The sequence below is a fragment of the Natrix helvetica genome (genome assembly GCF_964273705.1).
Source record: "Natrix helvetica genome assembly, chromosome: 5".
Lineage (NCBI taxonomy): Eukaryota > Metazoa > Chordata > Lepidosauria > Squamata > Natricidae > Natrix > Natrix helvetica.
In genome coordinates this window covers 3,836,005-3,860,727 of record NC_138551.1, presented here as the reverse complement: position 1 = coordinate 3,860,727, position 24,723 = coordinate 3,836,005, and the positions used below count along the sequence as shown (strand labels likewise).

At 47.0% G+C, this 24,723-nt stretch overlaps 1 protein-coding gene across 2 annotated transcripts in view; it reads right to left on the bottom strand.

Moving 5' to 3' along the window:
* The window catches only part of ARMC9 (armadillo repeat containing 9), a 121,322-nt gene that overhangs the window by 5,273 nt on the left and 91,326 nt on the right, over positions 1-24,723 (bottom strand). For both annotated transcript variants that reach the window (XM_081956039.1, XM_081956040.1), the window contains 3 exons: positions 16,817-16,944; positions 13,183-13,312; positions 994-1,163 (listed from right to left, as the gene is read on the bottom strand). In XM_081956039.1, coding sequence (XP_081812165.1) covers positions 994-1,163; positions 13,183-13,312; positions 16,817-16,944 — 428 coding nt within the window. The remainder of the gene's footprint in view (positions 1-993; positions 1,164-13,182; positions 13,313-16,816; positions 16,945-24,723) is intronic.

The window sequence follows — 24,723 nt, the reverse complement described above, 5'->3', positions numbered from 1 at the left end:
GGAGAAGAAAAATGATTAAACGTTGAATTCTTGGGAACCCATGAGAAAATGGATAAAAGAGGAAGAAAGGGGGAAAAAAGAGTTGCATTAGTAGATTAAAGGGAATAGTAGTATGATTGGTATTGCTATGCAACTAATTAAAAAATAAAGAAATTATAGTATATTGTTAATTGTAGAAAAAAATGGAAAGAAATGCTCTCTCTGTTAAAACTTAATTAGAGGATAGATATTGTTTATCGTAAAATAGACCAATAGAGAAATATGAATGATAATTTGGTGCAATTTTTGAAGGGGCAATTGAAGATATTGTTTATGTACTAAGAAATAAATGAGTATAAAAAATGGAAAACGATGGAAGAAAATAATTTGGCTGAAAGTGAAAACAAAGCTATGATGTAAAATGGATTGGGTAAAGGAGAGGACGTCAAAAGGAAGATCCGGTCAACCCTTGGTTTCTATAATACAGGGGTGTCCAAACTTGGCAACTTTAAGACTTGTGGACTTCAACTCCCAGAATTCCCCAGCCAGCTCTGCTGGCTGGGGAATTCTGGGAGTTGAAGTCCACAAGTCTTAAAGTTGCCATGTTTGGACACCCCTGCCCTACACCACTTCAGTCAAATGGTTCTCCAACCTCTTCTTAAAAACCTCCAGTGTTCAGTGCTGTTGTAACTTTGAACGGCCACTAAATGAATACTTGTAATTCCAGGCCTACCTACCCACAACTTCTAGCCCAATAAATGTCAAGAGATGCAATACCCATTGGCCAAAGACTAGCTGTAGTTTCCCTGGGGAATTCTGGGAGTTGAAGTCCACAAGTCTTAAAGTTGCCAAGTTTGGACACCCCTGCTATAATATGTGCAAATTTGTATGAAAAATTAAAAAAAACTTTGAAAACAAATAAATAAGGCCAATCGCTTATTTCGGGGGTCAAAAGAACATAAGACCCTGTCTTATTTTCGGGGAAAACACGGTTATTATTATTTTTGTCCTTACTTTGCTTGTTTCTCGTGGACTCCGAAGAGTTGGGCCGAAGGGCTGGGTGAGGTCCAGACGGGCAGAAGTGGGGGGCGATGGATGGGAGCTTCCCTCTGGCGGGCCGTATGTTCTGGAAATCTGGGGCGCAGGGCAGTTTGGGTTTGCGGGCAAAGCCCGGGTGGAATTCGCTGCAAGGAAAAACAAAGGAAAAAGGGAGGGATGAGAAGAAAAGGAGAGGAGAGGTGGACCAGGTTTTTAGTAGACGAGAAGTCGTAGCTCAGAGTTGAAATGAGGGGTCCTGGGTGCTCTCTGTGATGACCCAAGGTGTGGCACGAAAGCAACACAGCCAGAGAACAGGTCTAACTCCCCTTTATTGCGCCAACTGTGCCCCCAAACTTCCCCACATTTGCTACAAGTCCTGGAGCAAAGCTCTCGCACACACTTTCTGGCTGCGAGAAGTGAAGTACGCAAAGTTAGCCACACATAAACAAATGCCCCTCTCACTGGCACCTTCTTATATCTCAGTACCCAGGTGTGCCTGGTGAAGAGGGGCAAGGCACTCTCCTCCCTCGTAGCTGTCTCAGTCTGCGTTGTTCTCGCCTTCTCTCCACTCTCCGTGCTCTCGGATCAGGAGTGGGTGGTCCTTGCTCTTCACCCAGGCTCTGTCTCTCCTGCTCTTCTACAAGTTTACTACAAATCCTGGAGCAATGCTCTCACATGCGCCTTCTGGCTGCGAGTAGTGCAGTAAACAAGGTTAGCCCCACAGCAACCAGGGCCAGCAATCCAGTAAGTTATGTTTAGCCAAACAGTAACCAGAGCAAGAAGTTTAGTGGGGTAGGCAAAGAGGGAAAGCCCCACAAGACAAAGCACCGTATTCTCCAGGCGTCGGCAAGTCCACACGAGGCTCCAGATTCTATGCTTGTTCCCAACAAATATAGATTGGTATATAGAATAGAAAACAGATTGGAAGAGACCTTGGAGGTCTTCTAGTCCAGCCCCTTGCCCAAGCAGACATTGTTCTCCCTGTTGGAAAGTTTCTTCTAATTTCTAGGTTGGATCTCTCGTTGATTAATGGGATGGAATAGAATAACAGAGTTGGATGGGACCCTGGAGGTCTTCCAGTCCAGCCCCCTGCTGAAGTAGGAGACCTTATACCATTCCAGTCTCCTCTTAAAAACTTCAATTGTTGGAGCATCCACAACTTCTGGAGGCAAGCAGTTCCACAGGTTAATTGTTCTGATGGTCAGGAAATGTCTCGTTAGTTCTTGGTTGCTTCTCTCCTTGATCTGTGTTTCCACCCATTATTAGGCTGACCCCCCCCCTCTTCTTTGGGGAAGCCCCTCAGATATTGGAAGACAGCTATCTTGTCACCCCTGGTCCTTCTCTTCACTAGACTCGCTTAGGAGGATCCCCTGTGCTGCAAACCATCCAAAGGAGCAATTTTGCTGGCTGAGAATATTTAATGTGGATTCTTTCCAACCCTGGAAGGAACCAACGACCAGTGACTTCGGTTTCCAGGGTGATGTCCTGCAAGGTTGCACATCTCAGTTCTCCCCCCCCCCCCCCCAATTATCGCCTTCGCTTGAGCTTTGGGATTCAGCAAACAATGAATCATTGTTAGCAAGGGTGGAAGAGCACATTAATCAGACAAGCATGTTGGCATCAAGCTGGAAGGCCAGTTTGCTCCCCTTCTATGAACAATCCCCACCCGGGGTATCTTTGCTGAAGATCTCGCCCAGTTATTCCGACCCAGGAAGAAGGCTCTGACGAAACATGAACCCTGCTGATGGAATCTCAGGGCATTTTGTTTTATTTCCCCCAAGCATCCTCTTGAGAAAAAGAAAATAAGCTTCCAAGCGGCTGTTTCCAACCGTTGGTCTCCGACTGCCTTGACTTCCTTGGATCATAATGTTCTGAACGAGGCTTCCCGAGAGCATGAAAGAAACTCCTTTTTGTCTCGACAAAAAACCCTTTTATAGTGAATTCTGCTCATTCACATCTAGCAAAGTCTTTCAAGGGAGCATTTATGGTCACAGACTTTATCTAACTTGGAGAGCTGCCAGGCCGAGATCTGCAAAACTTGGCAAGGAGCCTCAGAGAGTCACAAACCAATGAAGCGAACTGATGGTCTCCTGCAAACTCCACTCCCCTTTCGCTCCTCTTTTGTTTCCTCTGGGAGGGGCCCTTCATCGTCCACCTGTGGTCTTTACTCCCAAGTCAACTCCTGTTCTTTAGCTCTTCCCTTCGTCTGGCAGCTCTGAGCATGCGCACACTGGGAACAGGCTCCAGCTGCTTGTCTGCCCCACTGATCTCTGACTCTGAAGGCAGCTGATAACTGGCATATGGCCCTGGCCCCCTCTCTGCCTCCGACACAGAGCCCTCATCCGAGCCTTCCCCAGACTCCAGGACTGGTCCATCTTCCTCCCCAAGCTCCTTACTGTCCGAATCTGCTGTGAGCTCCACTGGCAGGCCACAACACCATTCAAATTTACAATGGTATTTGAAAAAAGTGATTTTACAAGGGGTTCTTGCACTTACGACCATTGCAGCATCTCCGTGGTCGGTCACGTGATCAGAATTCAGGTGCTTGGCGACTGGCAAGTATTTGCGATGGTTGCAATGTCCCAGATCAACATTTGTGACCGTCCCAGCTGGCTTCCCACAAACAAAGTCAACAGGGCGAAGCTGGATTGGTTTAATGACCAGGTGATTCACTTTAAAAAAGGCAGTGAACTGTTTACTGATTGTGGCCAAAAAAAAAGCCATAAAATTGGGTGCAATTCATTTAACAGCCCCTGTTGCTTAGCCACAGAAATTCTGCTTCCAGCTGTGGTCATAAGGCAGAGCTGCCTGTACCAACACCCTGCTCGTTTCATTGCAAAGAATTATAGCACTGAGTACATTTATAACTTTTGGTCACATAAAAACACATTTGAAACAGAGCTGTTTTCCAGCTTCCTAACCTCCATCCTGCTAGGATCTGATCTGCTGTTCAGACATGCTGTCCATCCAGGCGAGATTTACCAAGCACCGAGTCCCTGGAAGATATTGCTACATGGAATTATTTAACAGAATAACAGAGTTGGAAGGGATCTTGGAGATCTTCCAGTCCACCCTCCTGCTCAAGCAGGAGACCCTATGTTATATGAGAGAAATGGCTGTCCAATCTCTGCTTAAAAAACATTCCAGTGATGTAGCCACTCACAACTTCTGGTGGCATTCTGTTCCACTGGTCAGTTGTTCTATGGTTAGGAATTTTCTCCTAGGTTTCTTCTCTCCTGGATTGGTTTCGATCCGTTGCTTCTTGTCCTGCCTTCTGGTGCTTTGGAGAATAGGTGAGCCCCCTCCACTTTGTAGCAGCCCCTCCAATATTGGAAGACTGCTATCATATCCTCCCTAGTCCTTCTCTTCCTTAATAGAATTCTTTATTGGCCAAGTATGATTGGACACACAAGGAATTTGTCTTCGTTACAGACGCTCTCAGTGTACATAAAAAAATACTTTCATCAACAATCATAAGGTACAACACTTAGTGGTAGTCATAGGATACTAAATAAGCAATCAAAATCATACCAGGAAACGAAATAAAACAATATAAATCATAACGATACAAGCAACAAGGTTATAGTCATAAGTAGAAAAGGAGATTTAGGTAATGGGAAGGAAGAGAAGAAGAATAGTAATACAATCTTAGTAAGTAGTTTGACAGTGTTGTGGGAATTATTTGTTTAGCAGAGTGATGGCGTTCGGGGAAAAATTGTCCTTATGTCTAGTTGTCTTGGTGTGCAGTGCTCTATAGCGTTGTTTTGAGGGTAGGAGTTGAAACAATTTATGTCCAGGATGCGAAGGGTCTGTAGGTATTTTCCTGACCTATTTCATATTTCAATATTTCACGTCTCGATAAACTAAACATACCCAATTCCTACAACCGTTCTTCCTATGCTTTAGCCTCCAACCCCCCAAATCAGCCGTCCACAAACCTTTCGGACCTCAGAGGCCACTAAATTCAACATTTTAAATTCCACGGACCACTAATACGATCTGCCTGATGGCCGGCTGGGTGGGCGTGGCAAGGTGGTCATGTGACTGGGTGGACGGGACCAATTCGATGTCATTCCCGTCGAGTGGCGCCTCGCCAGCCTCTACTCACCACCCCTCCCCTGCCCGCCCGGGCTCCTTAGGGCCCCAACAGGAAGCAGTTGCTGGAGCTGAGCAGCCCCCAGGAGGAAGAGTTGGCAAAACAGCTCAGTTCAAACGGGATCTGATCGAGGAGGAGGCTCAGCGGAAGCACCTCACTGAGGACTAGGAGCATAGGCTTTCCAAGCAGAGGGAAGACCTGCGGAAGTGCAAGGCCAGGTGTCAGCGCTTGGAGGCTCAGTGGGCTGAGATGGTCAGCCAGTTCCAGGCCATGATGCAGCCCCACTTGAACGAGGTCCTCCGGCTCTTCCCCACCAGCGGCTCTTCCCTCCAGCCTTTGCCCAAAGCCCCTCATCAGGAGGCTAAAGCAGACCCCAAGTGGGAATTTCTGCCCCCCTCCGACCCCCACAAAAAGACCCCCAAGGGGGAGACTCTCTGCAGCCACACAAGCGTTCATTGCACGTATCCGTCCCAGGGGCTGTAGTTTCAGGACCCCTGATTGAGTGCAATGTAAAAAATGCAAATAATTTTTCTCCAGACCACCAATTGGTGACCGCTGCCCTAAATTATCTTTATTGCTTGTCCCTCTATGCTTTGTAGAGCCTGTACATCTTTGTAATATATAACAGGGTGACTCAAACTGGGTATAAATGTTCCAAGTGTGGCTTTACAAGGGCTTTATAAACTAACTCCTGTTACGGAAGTGAGAGATATAAAGCTGATTTACGAGAAATCCATTCCGCCTTACTCTTCTTTACCACTGGGATTTAAATATTTGCCCATTAAAGGAGTTTGCATTCTCTTCTCTATTTGCTGAACAGAATCAAAGGTATGCAGGGAAACCTGAGAGCAGACGAAAAGTGTTACATTCGCTCGTCAGCGACTCACAAACCACGACGAATCATTCAAACCAACAGCACAACAGGACGTTCCCCTTGGCACAAAAATAGGAAGCAGACACATCCTTTTAATACTACAGAAGGTTCTCAGAAATTACAGATTAACAGAGTTGGCGGGGACCTTGTAGGTCATCTAGTCCAACCCCCCACCCAAACAGGAGACCCTATATCAGTGATGGCGAACATTTTCTGCACCCAGTGCCCAAACTGGAATGCGTGTGCAAAGTGCCGGAAAGCTCCCACAACTTCCAAAGGCAACTTCTGTTCCATGGGTTGATTGTTCTCACCGTCAGGAAATTCCTCCTTATTTCCAGGTTGAATCTCTCCTTGGTCAGTTTCCATCCATTATTCCTTGTCTGGTCTTCGGGGGCTTTGGAGAATAGCTGGACCCTCTTCCTCCTCTCTGAGGCAGCCCCTCAAATATTAGAAGATGCTATCATGTTCCCTCTGGTCCTTCTCTTCAGTAGACTAGCCATGTCTCTCTTTTTTCTTTTTTCATTCTTTTTTCCTTCCTTTCTTCCTTCCGTCTTCCTCTCCTTTCTTCTGCCCCTCCCTTCCTTTCCACTTACTTACCGTATTTTTCGGAGTATAAGACGCGCCGGAGTACAAGACACACCAAGATTTTGAGGAGGCAATTTTTTTTAAAAAAAGTAGGTAGGTAGATAGATAGAGGGATAGAGAGGGAGAGAAAGAGAGAGAGAAATACACTAGGTAGGTAGGGAAAGAGAGAGGGTGTAGGTAGGTAGGTAGAGGGATAGAGAGAGAGAAATAGAAAAATAGAGAGAGAAATACAGTAAATAGGGAGAGAGAGAGAGAAACACAGTAGGTAAGTAGGTAGGTAGATGTTTCCAGGTGTATTTATCCATGGGCTGGAGAAGGAAATTGCTGACAATCTGCAGCACCTAAGACTTTGTTTCTGCTGGCACAGCACTTGATCAATCTAATTCTCATCAATCACTTCAACTAAAGAGTTTTCCGAAAGGAAAAAAAAAGTTTTTGCACTCTGCAAACCTCCCCAAAACGGTCCATATTTTGCGAAAACGGGCCTGTTTTTTTCTCAACTAAATTGCATGCATAGCCTTCTAGAGGCTTATAGATTGCTCCTGGGGGCTGGGGGGGGGGGCGGGCAAAAAACGGCCCGTTTTTTGAGAGCCAGGAGCTCTCCGAAAGCCTCCATAAGGGTCTGCACGGCCATTTTGGTGAAGGGGCGGGGCTTCGGGAGACAAAAAATGCTGTATTCGATGTATAAGACGCACCCAGATTTTTAGTCTCTTTTTTGAGGAAAAAAGGTGCGTCTTATACTTGGTACTTATGGTACTTACTTACTTTCTTTCTTTTTACTTTTCTTTCTCTTTCTTGTGCTTTGGAGAATAGCTTGACCCCCTTCCTCCTCTCTGTGGCAGCCCCTCAAATATTGGAAGATGCCATCCTGTCTCCCCTGGTCCTTCTCTCCCCTAGGCTAGCCATGTCTCTCTCTTTTATTTTTTTTATTTTTTCTTTCCTTCCTTCTGTCCTCCTTTTCTTCCTTCTATCCCTCCCTCCCTGCTTTTTACTTTCTTTCTTTCTTTCTTTCTTTCTTTCTTTCTTTCTTTCTTTCTTTCTTTCTTTCTTTCTTTCTTTCTTTTTCTCTTTCTTGTGCTTTGGAGAATAGCTTGACCCCCTCCTCTCTGGGGCAGCCCCTCCAATATTGGAAGATGGTCTCCTGTCTCCCCTGGTCCTTCTCTTCACTAGGCTAGCCATGCCTCTCTTTTTTCATTATTTTTTCCTTCTTTCCTCCCTTCCTTCTGTCTTCCTTTCCTTCCTTCTGTCCCGCCCTCCCTGCTTTCTACTTACTTTCTTTCTTCTTTCTTTCTTTCTTTCTTTCTTTCTTTCTTTCTTTCTTTCTTTCTTTCTTTCTTTCTCTCTCTCTCTCTCTCTTTCTTGTGCTTTGGAAAATATCTTGGCCCCTTCTTCTCTGTGGCAGCCCATCAAATATTGGAAGATGCTCTCCTGTCTCCCCTGGTCCTTCTCTTCCCTAGACCAGCCATACAGAGTACTTGCAACCATTCATCCTATGTTTTAGCCTCCAGTCCCCTAATCTTCTTGGTTGCTCTTCTCTGCAGACCTGAAGGACTATAACCATGATGGCAAACGTATGGCATACGTGCCAGAAGTGGCACACAGAGCCCTCTCTGTTGGCACGCGCGCCGTCACCAGCTGCTCATCTGGTTTCCGGCCACGCATGCCCTCCCAGTCAGCTGGTCTTCGCAGATGTCGGAGCGCCAGAACACAGCCTGAAAATGGTCCATAAAACAGCCAAAACCAGCCAAAAAACAGGCAGTTTTGGGGCCATTTACAGATCATTTTTGAGCTGTTTTCAGGCCATTTTCAGCTTGAAAAATGGCTTGAAAATGGCCCAATAAACAGCCAAAACTGCCCAAAAAAACAGGCATGCCTGCACCAGCCAGCTGTTTTGGGGTTTCTGGCATTCTGGCACAGACATTCTGGTTTGGGCACTTGGTGCCAGAAAGATTCTCCATCACTGGACTATAAGGTACAGGTAGACATACAAACTATTCGCTTAGTGACAATTCGAAGATACAACGGCCCTGAAAAGAGTGGCTCATTATGACCATTTTCACACTTACGACCGTTGCAGTATCCCCGTGGTCACGTGATCGAAATTCAGCCGTTTGGCAACTGACTCGTACTTATGACGGATGCGGTGGCCCTCGGGTCACGTGATCCCCTTTTGCGACCTTCTGTCACGCAAAGTCGGTGGGGAAGCTGGATTCCCGTTAACGACCGGGTTACTAACTTGACAAATGCAGCGATTCGCTTAACAGCGGTGGCGAGAAAGGTCTTAAAATGGGGCCAAACTCACTTAAGAACCATCTTGCTTAGCGACGGAAATTTGGAGCTCAACTGTGGTCGTACGTCGAGGACTCCCAGTAAACCTTTCTGGAACAATAGTTTCTTCTACCCCACAATCCCAAACCAGATGTCGTGAGCCCAAAATGTACGTCGCTAAGCGAGAAATTTGTTAAGTGAGCTTTGCGCTGTTTTACAAATTTTCTTGCTACTGTTGTTAAGTGAATCCCTGCAGTTTTTAAATCGGAAGGAAGGTGGTGGCAATGGGAATTTGCATCTTAGCAAAAATATTTCATCGATGCGGGAAAAAATAAAACTTTTTGCTTGGCACGTGCCCTGGTTCCACCTCCTGCCCGATCTAATCCCTGTTTTACAAGTGAGGATTTTGTAAACAAGCCTTCTGCGGTTGTGCTGATTCAGGGATTAGCTGTTGAAATGTCAGTTCCTCCCGTATGACGAGAGGAAATATCGGGAAAAAAAATATCCTCTTTATTGAACTGGCCATCCCTTAGTTGGCTCCCAGGGCTCCGAGTTCATTCTTGTATTAAATTGTCTTCAGGGGGATTAAATTCCAGAAAGAGTGCAGAGAAGAGCAACCAAGAGGATTTGGGAACTGGAGGCTAAAACGTATGGAGGACGGCTGGACTAGAAGACCTCCACGATCCCTTCTAACCATGTTCTTCTATTCTTCTGAAGACATCAAGCTAGGGTTGAGGAGCTGCATCTACCCAGGTTACATGGAAGAAGAAACCTGTCCTTCCACAAAGCAGAGCCACAAGCTTGTTGTGACGTTCTGTGTGACGTTTTAGTAGCACTTTAGAATGCTTTAGTGAGAGACCTGGAATCCTCCATCCAATTTTGGCCACCATGAGATAAGAATACAATAATACAATACAATACAATACAATACAATAGCAGAGTTGGAAGGGACCTTGGAGGTCTTCTAGTCCAACCCCCTGCCTAGGCAGGAAACCCTATACCATTTCAGGCAAATGGCTATCCAACATCTTCTTAAAGACTTCCAGTGTTGGGGCATTCACAACTTCTGGAGGCAATTTCTGTTCCACTGATTCATTGTTCTCACTGTCAGGAAAGTTCTAAGTTGCTTCTCTCCTTGATTAGTTTCCACTCATTGCTTCTTGTTCTACCCTCATGTGCCTTGGAGAATAGTTTGACTCCCTCTTCTTTGTGGCAACCCCTGAGACATTGGAACAATGCTATCATGTCTCCCCTGGTCCTTCTTTCTTTTAAGCTAAACATACCCAGTTCCTGCAACCGTTCTTCATATGTTTTAGTCTCCAGAAGGATGTGGAGACTCTAGAAAGAGTGCAGAGAAGAGCAACCAATAGGATTAGGGGACTGGGGGCTAATGTCAGGCCTGCAGCCATCTTTTCTTGTGGATCTTTGGCCTGCCACACTTTCTATTCTTCTACTATGCTTTTTCTGTTGTGGGAAAATGGGAGGGGGGATTGTACGGAGTTAGATGCTTTGTAGCCATAAAAAAATTCTTTCTAGAAAGCCCAGGTCATCCTTTGTCTTAGCAACTCTGCACCTGATCGAAACTGGATGGGTGTGGATGATTGGACCGTGGGATGGACTTGTGGGTGTGGGGGGGCAAGATCTTGAACTTTCAACTGGGAGGGGAAAAACTGGGAAGCTTTCAGATTCGGGTTTTCCCAGATGTGCCAACGTGGCTCTCTTAATAAATTGGTTGGACTAGAAGACCTCCAAGATCCTAGGATTCTATGATAGGAAAGAAGGAAGGAAGGAAGGGTGAGAGGGAGGGAGGGAAGGAGGAAGGACGGAAGGAAGGAAGGAAAAATTTCCTGAAAGTGGGAACAATTAATCAGTGGAATAGCTTGCCACCAGAAGCTGCAGGTGCTCCAACACTGGAAATGTTTAAGAAGAGATTGGATAACCATTTGACTGCAATGGTAAAGGGTCTCCTGCCTGAGCAGGGGGTTGGACTAGAAGACCTCTAAGATCCCTTCCAGCTCTATTCTGAAAAATAAGTTTCCTTTCAAACTAGAAGATTGAAAGAGAGAGATAAGGAAGGAAGGAAGGAAGGAATGTCCATGCATACCCCTCCATGGTGCGTCAGGCAGTCCTTCACTTACGATCGGCCACTTAGCAACTGCGTGAAGTTATGACAGACCCTCCCAAAAGTTACAAGTAGTCCTCAACTTACGACTGCAACGGAGCCCAAAATTTCTCTGCCTAATGGAGACATTTTAAAGTGAGTTTTGCACCAGTTTACGACCTTTTTGTCGCAGTTGTTAAGCGAAGCACGGCCGTTATTAAGTCAGTAGCAAGTTTGTTAAGCGAATCTGGCTTCCCCGTTGGCTTTGCTAGTCAGAAGGTCGCAAAATGGGTTCACGTGACCCCGGGACACTGCAACCGTCATAAATAGGGACCAGTTGCCAAGAGGCTGAATTTGGATTATGTGAGCCTGGGGATGCTGCAACAGTCGTAAGTGTGAAAAATGGGCATGTCCCTTTTTTTCAGTGCCGTTGTAACGTCGAACGGTCACTAAACAAACTGTTGTAAGTCGAGGACTAGCTTCATTTAACATTATAACAAAGTACTTACAACCTGGTTTCAAAGTTACAACCGCTGCAGTGTTCCTGCACTTACCACCTGTTCTGTCCTAGGCTTCCCAGGATCACGAAGCCGACTCCTCGTCCCGATAAAACCTCTTTTATTTAGGTGAAAGGGAATTCCTCTCCAGCAAAGTCCCGGCCAAGAGTCTTTCATGAGATTTCACAACTATGAACCTTGATCAGGCTTGGAGAGCTGCCAGGCCGATACCTTCTAAACACCATGTTCTAGCAGCAATTCCTTGGCAATAAGTCAAGAACACGTCTTCACTCTCATGAAGATCTCCTGCAAACTCCACTCCCCTTCCGCTCCTCTTTTATTCCCTATGGGAGGGGCCATTCACACATCCCTTCGGCCGATCCGCTCACACAGAGAGGGACTCCTCCGGGTGCCGTCCACTAGGCTGTGCCAGCGGGCGACGCCCGGGGGAAGGACCTTCTCTGTGATGGGCCCGACCCTCTGGAATGACCTTCCCCCTGATATTAGAACAACCACGGACCTCCGCTCCTTCCGCAAGAAGCTCAAAACCCACCTGTTTAATCTAGCCGGCCTGGCCTAATTCCAGCTCTCCCACCTCAGTCTGTATTTTTAAATTTCACGGGTTGGTCTTAAGGCTAAGTTTTTAATTTTTATAAATTCGTACAGGGGTCTAAAGTTTAATCTGATTTTAATTATATTTATTATTATTTGTATGGTTTTTTAATTTGGTACCTGTACACCGCCCCGAGTCCCTTCGGGGAGTGGGAGCGGTCTAGAAATCAAATCAAATAAATAAATAAATAAATAAATCCACCTGTGGCCTTACTCCCAAGTCGACCCTTGTTCCTTAACTGTTCCTTTCTCCTGGAAGCTCTGTGAATGGGCACATCAGGAACAGGCTCCAGCTGTTCTTCTGCCTCACTGATGTCTGACTCCGAAGGCAACTGAGAACTGCCAGACGGCCCTGCCCCACTCTTTTCCTCCGACACAGAGCCCTCATCAGAGCCTTCCCCAGACTCCAGGACCGGCCCATCTTCCTCCCCAGCCTCCTCACTGTCCAAATCTTCTGCAAGCTCTGCTCACCACAACTTGTGTGTATATAGAGAGAGACACACACACCTGACCCACACCTGTTCTGACTGAGGCTACCCAAGAGCCTGAAGCAAACTCCTGATTCCCACAAAAACCCCTTTTATTCATTGTCTGTGAATTCTGCTCGTTCACATCCAGCAAAGTCTTTCAAGGGAGGATTTACAGTCACAGACCTTATCTGGCTTGGAGAGCTGCCAGGCTGATAATCTGCAGAACTTGGCAAGGAATCTCGGAGAGTCACAAGCCAATTAAGCGAACTAATTGTCTCCTGCAAACTCCACTCCCCTTTTGCTCCTGTTTTATTTCCTTTGGGAAGGGCCATTCATCGTCCACCCGTAGCCTTACTCCCAAGTCGACCCCTGTTCCTTTAGCTGTTCCCTTCTCCTGGCAGCTCTGCGCATGCGCACACCAGGAACAGGCTCCAGCTGTTCTTCTGCCTCACTGACTGTCTGAGTCTGCCGTCAGATCCACTGGCCGCTGGCGGGCCACAACACCACCAGCCCCTGGGACGCTCTCCCTTCCCAACTTTCTCCCCCATCCACCCCTAACTCAGCATAGATGGCTAAGGGATTCTGGGAGTTGAAGTCCTTAAGTCTTAAAGTTGGAAATTTTGGAGAGCCCTGGTTTAGAAAATCACACGCTACGTACGCACCTGTTTGACCAGCTGTTTACACTGTCCTGGGAAGAACCGGGAGAGTGAAGAATCAGAACTTCAGCAACTGACTGGACCTCTGGGTCAGCTCCACCGCGCATCAAAGACCTTCCAGAAGGTTCGGTTTCAACTGTCATATGGGAAAAAAGGAAAAATTTATTGTTGCCATTCCGTATGTTGCAGGCATATCGGAAAAAATCAGGAGGATCTTCAGTTATATTAATTGGGTTTGTTGTTTGGATTGTTTCTAATTTCCTTTTAACTTTTGTAATATGTGTTTTTTTAATGCTGTACGCCGCCCTGAGTCCTTTGGGAGAAGGCAGCATATAAATCCAATAAAACAAACAAAGAAACAAACAAACACCCTTCAAACCCGAGAAGACACGAAAGCAGAAGCTTGCCCCACCCCATGGATACAAACAACCAGGCAGAAACTAAGCAATGTGGTAGATGCCGTACAAGGCAGTGAGCCCTGGGCAGATCTGTTCATTGGGGAAACAAAGCAGCCACTTCACAGACGCATGGCACATGACACAGGAGGACAAACCCATGAGGACTAGATTCAGCACTTCCGTCTGCATTTGAAAGGCAACAGCCGCTCTTTTGAAGACAGCAAAGTCCATATTTTGGACAGAGAGGACTGCTGGTTTGAGAGAGGGGCCCAAGAGGCCATCTGTGAACAGCCCTCTCTCAACAGAGGAGGAGAGATACAACATCATCTATCTCCTGTCCACAACACGGTCCTTTCAGCAGCTCCGAGAAGGCTCCACACCCATTTGCACCTCAAGGAAACAGATCAACCTCCAAGTGGCCTCAAGGACTCTCTCAAAGGATGCAAATGACCAGCTTTCTGCAAGGAGCATCAATCCTTCCATTCCCCACCATCCAGTCGGAGCTGAAGAAGCTTCTTCGATGAGAAGCGAAACATCTTCAAAAGAAAAACCAGAAAGTGTAGTTGCCTCTTGGGGGGAAAAAAAGCACCATTGGGTCATATTAATACCTTTCCTGCCACATCTGTTAAGTGACGAGTTGATAAGCCAGGCAACCGGTTGTTAAGTGAATCTGGCTCCCCCCCCCCAGGTTTTGCTTGTCAGAAAGTAAGCAAAAGGGGATTACACGACCTTGGGACACAGCAACGGGGATGCTACAAAGGTGTTAACTGTGAAAAATGGATATAGGTCGCTTTTTCCCAGTGCCGTTGTAACTTCGAACCGTCACTAAATGAACAGTTGCAAGCCAAGGGCTAACTGTAATCTTACCCAGGTAGTCCTTGACTTACAACCGTTCATTTATTTATTATTATTTATTTATTTTATTGAACTTATTAGTCGCCCCCTCTCCCCACAGGGACTCGGGGCGACGTACAGAGCAATAATCAAGATAGCACCATAAAATCGTGCAGAGGAGGTAAAAATAAGTCCATAAATAAGCATACTTACAAAGTTTAAAACCCCAAAAATATTAAAAACAAAATTTCCCATTGTAAAATGACCTGGGGTGGCAAGATAGTAACGTTATGCCAGGCCGGCTTGACAAAACAGGTAGGTCTTCAGCTTCATACGGAAGGAGCGAAGATCGGTTGTTGTCCGGATGTCTGGGGTGACTGGAGTTACAACAGCACTGAAAAAAAGTGACTTGCTCCTGGTCCTTGCACTTATGACTGTTTGCCGTGGTCACCGGATCAAAATCCAGATGCTTGGCAACTGGTGTGTGTTAATGACGGTTGTTTTTCCCTGCAAAGTTAATTTTTTTTAAATTTCCCCCAACACTGAATTTGAATCTATTATTTTTACCCAGAATTCACCATTCTTGGTTCTAGAGCAGCGTTTCTCAACCTTGGCAAATTTTAAGTCCTGTGGACTTCAACTCCCAGAATTCCCCAGCCAGCTGACTGGGGAATTCTGGGAGTTGAAGTCCACAGGACTTAAAGTTGCCAAGGTTGAGAAACACTATTCTACAGCGACACAGAACCGACTGGCAAGAAACCACTGGACCCCTTACAGGGAGTCCTTGTCTTACGACCGTTCGAAGTTACAACGGCACTGAAAAAAAGTGACCTATTCTTGTGGCCAGCCAGCTGGGACGGACACAAATGTTGATCCGAGACATTGCAACATCGTGAATACCTGCCAGTCACCAAGCACCTGAATTCTGATCACCTGACCGACCAAGGAGATGCTGCAACGGTCGTAAGTGCAAGGACCCCTTGTAAAATCACTTTTTTTCAAATGCCATTGTAAATTTGAATGGTATTATGGCAGGCCAATGGAGCTGGCAGCAGATTCGGAGAGTGAGGAGGTTGGGGAGGAAGATGGGCCAGGCCCGGAGTCTGGGGAAGGCTCGGACGAGGGCTCTGTGTCGGAGGCAGAGATGGGGCCAGGGCCATCTGACAGTTATCAGCTGCCTTCGGAGTTAGACATCAGTGAAGCAGAAGAACAGCTGGAGCCTGTTCCCAGCGTGCACATGCGCAGAGTTGCCAGACGAAGGGAACAGCTAAAGAACAGGGGTGGACTTGGGAGTAAGGCCACAGGGGGATGATGAATGGCCCCTCCCAGAGGGAATAAAAGGGGAGCGACAGGGGAGTGGAGTTTGCAGGAGGCCATGAGTCCATTCCTGCATCCTTGCCAAGTATTGCAGTGTCTGAAAGATCTCGGCCTGGCCGCTCTCCAAGCCTGATAAAGGTCGGTAATTGTGAACTATCTTGAGAGACTGTGGGGGAGGAAAGACTTTGCTGGAGAGGAATTCACTGTCAATTAAATAAAAGGGGTTTATCGGGACAAGAACTCGGCTTCGTGCTGCTGGGGAAGCCTCGGTCAGAACACCTATGACCGCTTTTCACACTTATTGACTGCTGCAGCATCCCCAAGGTCACGTGATCAAAATTTGAACTCTTGCCAACTGACTCGTATTTATGACGGTTGCACTGTTTTGGGGTTACATCAACCCCTTTTACAACCATCTGACGAGCAAAGTCCATGGAGGAAACCAGATTCACCTAACAGCCACGTTGCTGACTTACCAGCTGCAGTGATTCATTTAACGACACGGGCAAGAAAAGCCGTAAAATGGGGCAAAGCTCATTGAGCAACTGTCTCGCTTAGCCACAGAAATCTGGGGCCCCAATTGTGGTTGTAAGCTGAGGACCACCTCTAGAGGAAAATATGGCCATTTGATCACATTTTAAAATTCAAAGTTCTCTCTCTCCTTCGAACCCAGGCTTCCCCAAATGACTAGATCACAGGGGTGTCAAACTCGATTTCATTGAGGGCCGCATCAAGGCTGTGTTTGACCCCAGTGGGGGAGGGAGGGGCATGTAGGCGTGAATATGGTGTACATGGCCAGCCCAATGTCACTCATGTCAGGGGCACCTGTGGTGGCCTGGGCAGTGCTGGGGGGATCCAGGTTTGCTAGTAGTTTGGCTTGCTAGCACTCTGCCAGTGAAAATGGAACATGGGGATCCCGCGCGATCCCCCACACTCCATTTTCAGCTGTGACAGCCTCCTGCAGCCCTCTGCCAGTGAAAAGGGCCACCGCGCGCTGCCCTCCCGAGCTCCATTTTCACTGGCAGAGGCACCACGGGCTGGATCTGGCCCCTGAGTTTGACACCCCTGAGCTGCTCGAACTCAAGACTTACACGACGAGGAGAATGGGATCTCCGAAAGGCTGGACCTCTTCCCGCTGCGTGTCGGAGGCCGGGAATTTGAGCACCGTGGAGCGTATATCTCTTTGCCGCTGCTGGAAGACGCAGCTTCGTTTTCCAACCTGGAACAAACAAGATGGCAGAGGGATGAAGGCCAGGGTGACTAAGCTATTATCGCTGGGTGGATTCTTACCTTCCCAATTTTCTGTAATTGAGAAGAGGATAATTTTGAATTACAGATTAGTGCCAGGGCCAGGACGGTCTCATGCCTGCAAGCCATCTTTTCTTTTGGGCTTCAGGCCTGTCACACTTTCTACTGTCTACTTTCTATTGTGGGAAAATGGGAAGGGGCCAATGGGTGATATGGAGCCATAATAACATTCTTCTTAGAAACTCAAGGTCATCTTTTGTCTCTGCCCCTTACCGGAACTGGATGGTAGCAATCTGTCTTCGTGGCAGGGGAAGATTGGACCATGAGATGGACTGGTGGGTGTGGGGGCAAGATCTTGAACTTTCAACTGGGTGGGGGAAACCGGGGAGCTTTCAGATTCGGGTTTCCCCAGATGCGCCAACGTGGCTCTCTTCATAAATTGGAACTTTGAGGAATCATTTGCTTCGGACTCTGATTTAATTTTGGATGTTATTTGGAACCCCAACATACAGTTTTCTTCTCTATGGTTTCCCCTTTCAATCCATCAGTACAGAGCTGGAGTTGCGTAGGAGTTGAAAGAGTTTATGTCTAAATTATGAAGGGTCAGAATAACAGAAGAGTTGCAAAGAACCTTAGAGGTCTTCTAGTCCAGCCCCCTTGTGCAAGCAGGAGACCCCATGCCAGCGATGGCAAACCTTTTAGACACCGAGTGCCCAAACGTTGTGCGCGTGCATGCCCAAATGGAAACGTGCATGCAGGCGAGCATTCATGAGCATGAGCATGGCATGCGCAGATGCGCAGCAGAGACCCAAAGACCAGCAGGAGGCGGGACGTCCCAACACCGGCAACGCGGCATGAGGTCAGATCTTTTTCTTTCGTGAGCATCTGTTTCGTCGTTTCCAGGGAAACAGAAGCCCCCGAAAGAAACGCCACGGAGATCTGAGCTGGGGCAACAGCACATATGCCAACAGAGAGGGCTCTACGTGCCACCTACGGCATGCGTGCCATAGGTTTGACATCACGGCCCTATACCATCTCAGCCAAATGCCTGTCCAGTCTCTTTTTTAAAATCTCCAGGGATGAAGCACCCACAATCTCTGGTGGCAAGCTGTTCCACTAGTTAATTGTCCTCACTGTTAGGAAGTTTCCCCTCGATTCCAGGTTGCTTCTCTCCCTCCTTAGTTTCCATGTCTGGATTTTTGCTGCTCAGAATGTTTTACAGTGGAATAGAACCGGAAGGGACCTTGGAGGCCTTCTAGTCCAACCCCCTGCTCAAGCAGGAAACCCCATGTAACAGTGATGGGAAAGCTTTTGGGCAACAAGTGCCCTAACCAGAACACACATACAAGGGTGTGGCTGCGTGTGCTGCCCAGCTGGTCTTTGTGTGCACCAGAAACCCAAAGAACAGCTGGCTGATGCACACATGCCTGCTTTTTGGCTGTTTTCCAGGTTATTTTCAGGCTGTTCTGGGGGCCATTTTCAGGCCGTTTTGGGGCCGTTTTTTTGGTCCAAAAATGGCCAGAAAAACAGCCTGAAAATGGGTCAAACGTGGTCTGAAACAGCCTGTTTTGGGGCCATTTTCAGGCTGGTTTTTTGGATCAAAAATAGCCCGAAAAGCAGCCTGATTTTTGCCTGTTTTCAAGCCGTTTTCTGGCACTACGGTGCCCGCAAAGACCAGCTGACTATGCGTACCGGAAACCAGAAGAGCCACTGGCGACAGCAGGTGTGGCCACAGAGAGGAAGGTGCGTGCCACCTCTGGCACCTGTACGATAGGTTTGCCATCACGGCTGTCTACCATTTCAATCCAATCTCTTCTTAGAAACCTCCAGTGATGGAGCACCCACAATTTCATGAGGCAAGCTGTTCCACTGGTTAATTGTCCACACTGTCCAAGCATTGTGGACCATTAACCAGTGGAACAGCTTGCCACCAGAAGCTGTGGGTTAGACGTTTCTCCTAACAGTTTTTCTCTTTCCTTCCAGAAACGGAACCCAAAGTTATACAGGTAGTCATCAACTTACAGCACTTCACATACTGACCGTTTGAAGTTAAGGCACTGAAAAAAATAACTTATGACTGTTTTTCACACTTACGACCATTGTAGCATCCCCGTCGTCATGTGGTTAAATTAGGAAGCCTGACAACTGGTTTATATTTATGACGGCTGCAGTGTCCCAGGGTCATGGGATCCACTTTTCTGACCTTATGGCAAGCAATGTTAACAGGGGAAGCCAGATTCACTTAACAACGGTGTTACTCATTTAATAACTGCAGTCATTCACTTAACAGATGGGGGAAGAAAAGTCGTAAAATGGGGCAAATTAAAATTCTCACTTAGCAGCATATATTTTGCTGAATTGTGGTCGTAAGCTGAGGTTCAGACCGCCCTGAGCATGCTGGCTGAGAACGATGGGAATAGATGGGAGTCAGTTTGGAGTAGTGCCAAGAAACCAGGTGAGTTCTAGTCTTGCTTTAGGTCCAAAAGCTGGCTGGGTGGGCCCATGGGCCAATCAGCAGCAGACTGTGAGTATTAGTTCCGCCTTAGACATGAAAGACAGTTGAGTTACTTTGGGCCAATCACCAGGAGGTGAAATATTCTAGTCCCACTTTAGGTTTAGAAACTAGGTGAGTTGACCTTGGGCCAATCAGCAGCAGACTGTGAGTTCTAGTCCCGCCTTATGCTTGAAAGCCTGCTGGGTGACTTTTGGCCAATCATCAGGAGACGTTGAGTTCTAGTTCTGCCTTAGACATGGAATCCAACTGGTGATTTGAGCCAATCAACAGGAGACGTTGAGTTCTAGTCCCGCCTTATGCTTAAAAGCCTGCTGGGCCAATCACCAGGAGACGTTGCGTTCTAGTCCCGCCTTATGCTTAAAAGCCTGCTGGGCCAATCACCAGGAGATGTTGAGTTCTAGTCCCGCCTTATGCTTGAAAGCCTGCTGGGTGACTTTGGGCCAATCACCAGGAGACGTTGAGTTCTAGTCCCGCCTTATGCTTGAAAGCCTGCTGGATGACTTTGGGCCAATCCCCAGGAGACGTTGCGTTCTAGTCCCGCCTTATGCTTAAAAGCCTGCTGGGCCAATCACCAGGAGATGTTGAGTTCTAGTCCCGCCTTATGCTTGAAAGCCTGCTGGGTGACTTTGGGCCAATCACCAGGAGACGTTGAGTTCTAGTCCCGCCTTATGCTTGAAAGCCTGCTGGGTGACTTTGGGCCAATCACCAGGAGATGTTGAGTTCTAGTTCTGCCTTATGCTAAAAAGCCTGCTGGGTGACTTTGGGCCAATTACCAGGAGACGTTGAGTTCTAGTTCTGCCTTATGCTAAAAAGCCTGCTGGGTGACTTTGGGCCAATCACCAGGAGATGTTGAGTTCTAGTCCCGCCTTATGCTTAAAAGCCTGCTGGGTGACTTTGGGCCAATCACCAGGAGATGTTGACTTCTAGTCCCGCCTTATGCTTGAAAGCCTGCTGGGTGACTTTGGGCCAATCACCAGGAGACGTTGAGTTCTAGTCCCGCCTTATGCTTGAAAGCCTGCTGGGTGACTTTGGGCCAATCACCAGGAGATGTTGAGTTCTAGTCCCGCCTTATGGTTGAAAGCCTGCTGGGTGACTTTGGGTCAATCACCAGGAGATGTTGAGTTCTAGTCTCGCCTTATGCTTGAAAGCCTGCTGGGTGACTTTGGGCCAATCACCAGGAGACGTTGAGTTCTAGGCCTGCCACAGGCATGAAGGATGGTTGGGTGACTTTGGGCCAATTGCCAGGAGATAAATGAGTTCTAGTCCCGCCTTACACATGAAAACTAACCGGGTAACTTTGGGCCAATCACCAGGAGACGTTGAGTTCTAGTTCTGCCTTATGCTAAAAAGCCTGCTGGGCCAATCACCAGGAGATGTTGACTTCTAGTCCCGTCTTATGCTTGAAAGCCTGCTGGGTGACTTTGGGCCAATCACCAGGCGACGTTGAGTTCTAGTCCCGCCTTATGCTTGAAAGCCTGCTGGGTGACTTTGGGCCAATCACCAGGAGATGTTGAGTTCTAGTCCCGCCTTATGGTTGAAAGCCTGCTGGGTGACTTTGGGCCAATCACCAGGAGATGTTGAGTTCTAGTCCCGCCTTATGCTTGAAAGCCTGCTGGGTGACTTTGGGCCAATCACCAGGAGACGTTGAGTTCTACTCCCGCCTTATGGTTGAAAGCCTGCTGGGTGACTTTGGGCCAATCACCAGGAGATGTTGAGTTCTAGTCCCGCCTTATGCTTGAAAGCCTGCTGGGTGACTTTGGGCCAATCACCAGGAGACGTTGAGTTCTAGGCCTGCCACAGGCATGAAGGATGGTTGGGTGACTTTGGGCCAATTGCCAGGAGATAAATGAGTTCTAGTCCCGCCTTACACATGAAAACTAACTGGGTAACTTTGGGCCAATCACCAGGAGACGTTGAGTTCTAGTTCTGCCTTATGCTAAAAAGCCTGCTGGGCCAATCACCAGGAGATGTTGACTTCTAGTCCCGCCTTATGGTTGAAAGCCTGCTGGGTGACTTTGGGCCAATCACCAGGAGATGTTGAGTTCTAGTCCCGCCTTATGCTTGAAAGCCTGCTGGGTGACTTTGGGCCAATCACCAGGAGACGTTGAGTTCTAGGCCTGCCACAGGCATGAAGGATGGTTGGGTGACTTTGGGCCAATTGCCAGGAGATAAATGAGTTCTAGTCCCGCCTTACACATGAAAACTAACTGGGTAACTTTGGGCCAATCACCAGGAGACGTTGAGTTCTAGTTCTGCCTTATGCTAAAAAGCCTGCTGGGCCAATCACCAGGAGATGTTGACTTCTAGTCCCGCCTTATGCTTGAAAGCCTGCTGGGTGACTTTGGGCCAATCACCAGGAGACGTTGAGTTCTAGACCTGCCACAGGCATGAAGGATGGTTGGGTGACTTTGGGCCAATTGCCAGGAGATAAATGAGTTCTAGTCCCGCCTTACACATGAAAACTAACTGGGTAACTTTGGGCCAGTCACTCCCTCTCAGCCCAAACCCCCCTCACAGGGTTGTTGTTGTGGGGAAAACAGGCAGGGGAAGGAGCATTATGTATGTTTGCTCCCTTGAATTATTTATAAAAATAGTAAAGATGGGATAAGAAGATAGATAGATAGATAGATAGATAGATAGATAGATAGATAGATAGATAGATAGATCTGATAAGATGATGGAGAGACCTAGATAGAGATAGCTAGCTAGCTAACTGATGGATAGATGGATGGATGAATGGGAGGAGAGATACATGACATAGAGATAGATTGATAGATGATAGATAGATAGATAGATAGATAGATAGATAGATAGATAGATAGATAGATAGATTTGTTTTTTTTGTTTTCACACTTTCACAAAAACAAAACAAAAACAAAACAAGATAAGATAGATAGAAAGAAAATGATAGGTAGACATGATAGATAGATAGATAGACAGAAGACATGTATAGAGTTAGATAGACAGAAAGATGGATGGATAGATGGATGGACGGACGGACGGATGGACGGAGATGGATGAATGAGTGAATGAATGAATGAAAATAAATAAATAAACAACTAGCCAACCAACCAACCAACCAACCAAATCAATGGCTGGATTTTCATCTGTTGTCTCAGAGCTGGCAGGAAAAGAGCTTCTATGTTTAGTTTAATCAAAACGGGCTTCATGCTATCCTGAATGAATTCATTTTCCAGGTGCACATAATGCCACCAACAATGCAAAACTCCAAAGGGGCTGGGCTGGGTGTGTACAATCACGCTAAGCCCAAACCTGAGCAGGAACAGATTAGATTAACCCGAGTTTCGCTTAGCATAATGCAGCTGGCTAGGTTGTCAAGCGCCTGAGCCCCACTTTAATCAACGCAAGCCCAAGGAAGCAGGTGCTTTTGGGGCGTGATCCCGGGATGACCTCGGATGGGGGTAACACGCCTCTTCAGAGAACTGGCAAGTAGAGAAAGGGACCTTTGGAAGCCTCAATGCTTCTCTTTGACCAAGATTCGAATGAGGTGCCTTCTCCAAAGCCCCTCCATGACGAATAGCCAAATAACAGCATTGGAAGGGACCTTGGAGGTCTTCTAGTCCAACCCCTTCCTAGGCAGGAAACCCTATACCGTTTCAGACAAATGGCTATCCAACATCTTACAATACAATACAATACAATAGCAGAGATGGAAGGGACCTTGGTCGTCTAATAGTCCAACCTCCTGCTATAACATTTCAGACAGATGGCTATCCAACATCTTCTTAAAGACTTCCAGTGTTGGACCATTCACAACTTCTGGAGGCAACTTCTGTTCCACTGATTAATTGTTCTCACTGTCAGGAAATTTCTCCTCAGTTCTAAGTTGCTTCTCTCCTTGGTTAGTTTCCACCCATTGCTTCTTATTCTGCCCTCAGGTGCCTTGGAGAATAGTTTGACTCCCTCTTCTTTGTGGCAACCCCTGAGATATTAGTACACTGCTATCATGTCACCCCTGGTCCTTCTTTCTATTAAACTAGACATACCCAGTTCCTGCAACCGTTCTTCATGTGTTTTAGCCTCCAGTCCCCTAATCATCTTTGTTGCTCTTCTCTTCTCTGGCAATGTGATCCCTTGATTTGTGAGACCCAAGTAAACTTGCTGTGTTCCCTTCTCAGATTTCTCCTACCAAACAGAATCGACGGGAGGACACCAGGTTGGGATTTCTTGTGTATGGTCACTAGAGATGGACAACGTCTAGGTTGGGTGGCTTCAGAGAAGGTGGCAGAGGGCATCATGAGGGACTTCAGGATGGAGCCATCTCATAATACCTCAAAAATCTCTGGGTGGTTTGATGGGGGGTGCTACAGGCAATCCAAAAACTGGGCCACCCTGGAAGGATTTGACCAATTCTAGGCAAGAAGGCTGATAGAAGCCAATATAGACTCCAAGAAATCCAAGTTGCTTTGTAAACTCTACTCTTTGCTTCGAAAGCTGGTGAGCCTCCAGAAGAGGCAAGTGGATCGGGCATGGCTAGAAGAGGTGCTTGGTCCTCAAAGGTTTGGGAGAACCATCTATATATAGTGGAGTTGCCATGGTAACGGGCCTCCCTCTGGTAAGGGGGAAAATCCAACTTTAGAAATTTGGTCGGGACATTTCCCCCTATAAATAAATAAGCAGGCAATGGCAATACACCGGCTAGTCTCCTCTAAATCATAGAATCGTAGCATGAACAGACCTGGAAGCGACCTTGAAGGTCATAAAACGGGTGAAAACTCAGTCAACAACGGTCTTGCTTAGCAATGGGAATTTTCAGGCTCCATTAATAATAATAATAATAAACTTTAATTTATAAACCGCGCCCTTTCCTAAATAGGACTCGGGGCGGTGTACAGTCATATTAAAACAGTATGAATACAAAATATAGATATACATTAAATATACAAATTGCGGTCATAAGTCGAGGACCCCCTGTACTTTCAAAGAACCAAGAACCACTTCCCTATCTTTCCCACCCTCTGCCTATCTGAATTGGAATCAGTTCCTTGACCCATCAGTCACTAAGCAATTGTAGGGCCTTTCCTGGTTCAGATGAAAAGTGGAGTTGTATTGCATTGCTGGTTCTCACATGCCAAATCTCGGTGGATCCGTGTAGGACAGCGTTTCTCCACCTGAGTAACTTTAAAGGGAGTGGATGTCAACTCTCAGAATTCCCCAGCCAGCAATGTTGGTTGATAAGTAAATAACCTGGTTGTTAAGTGAATCTGGCTTCCT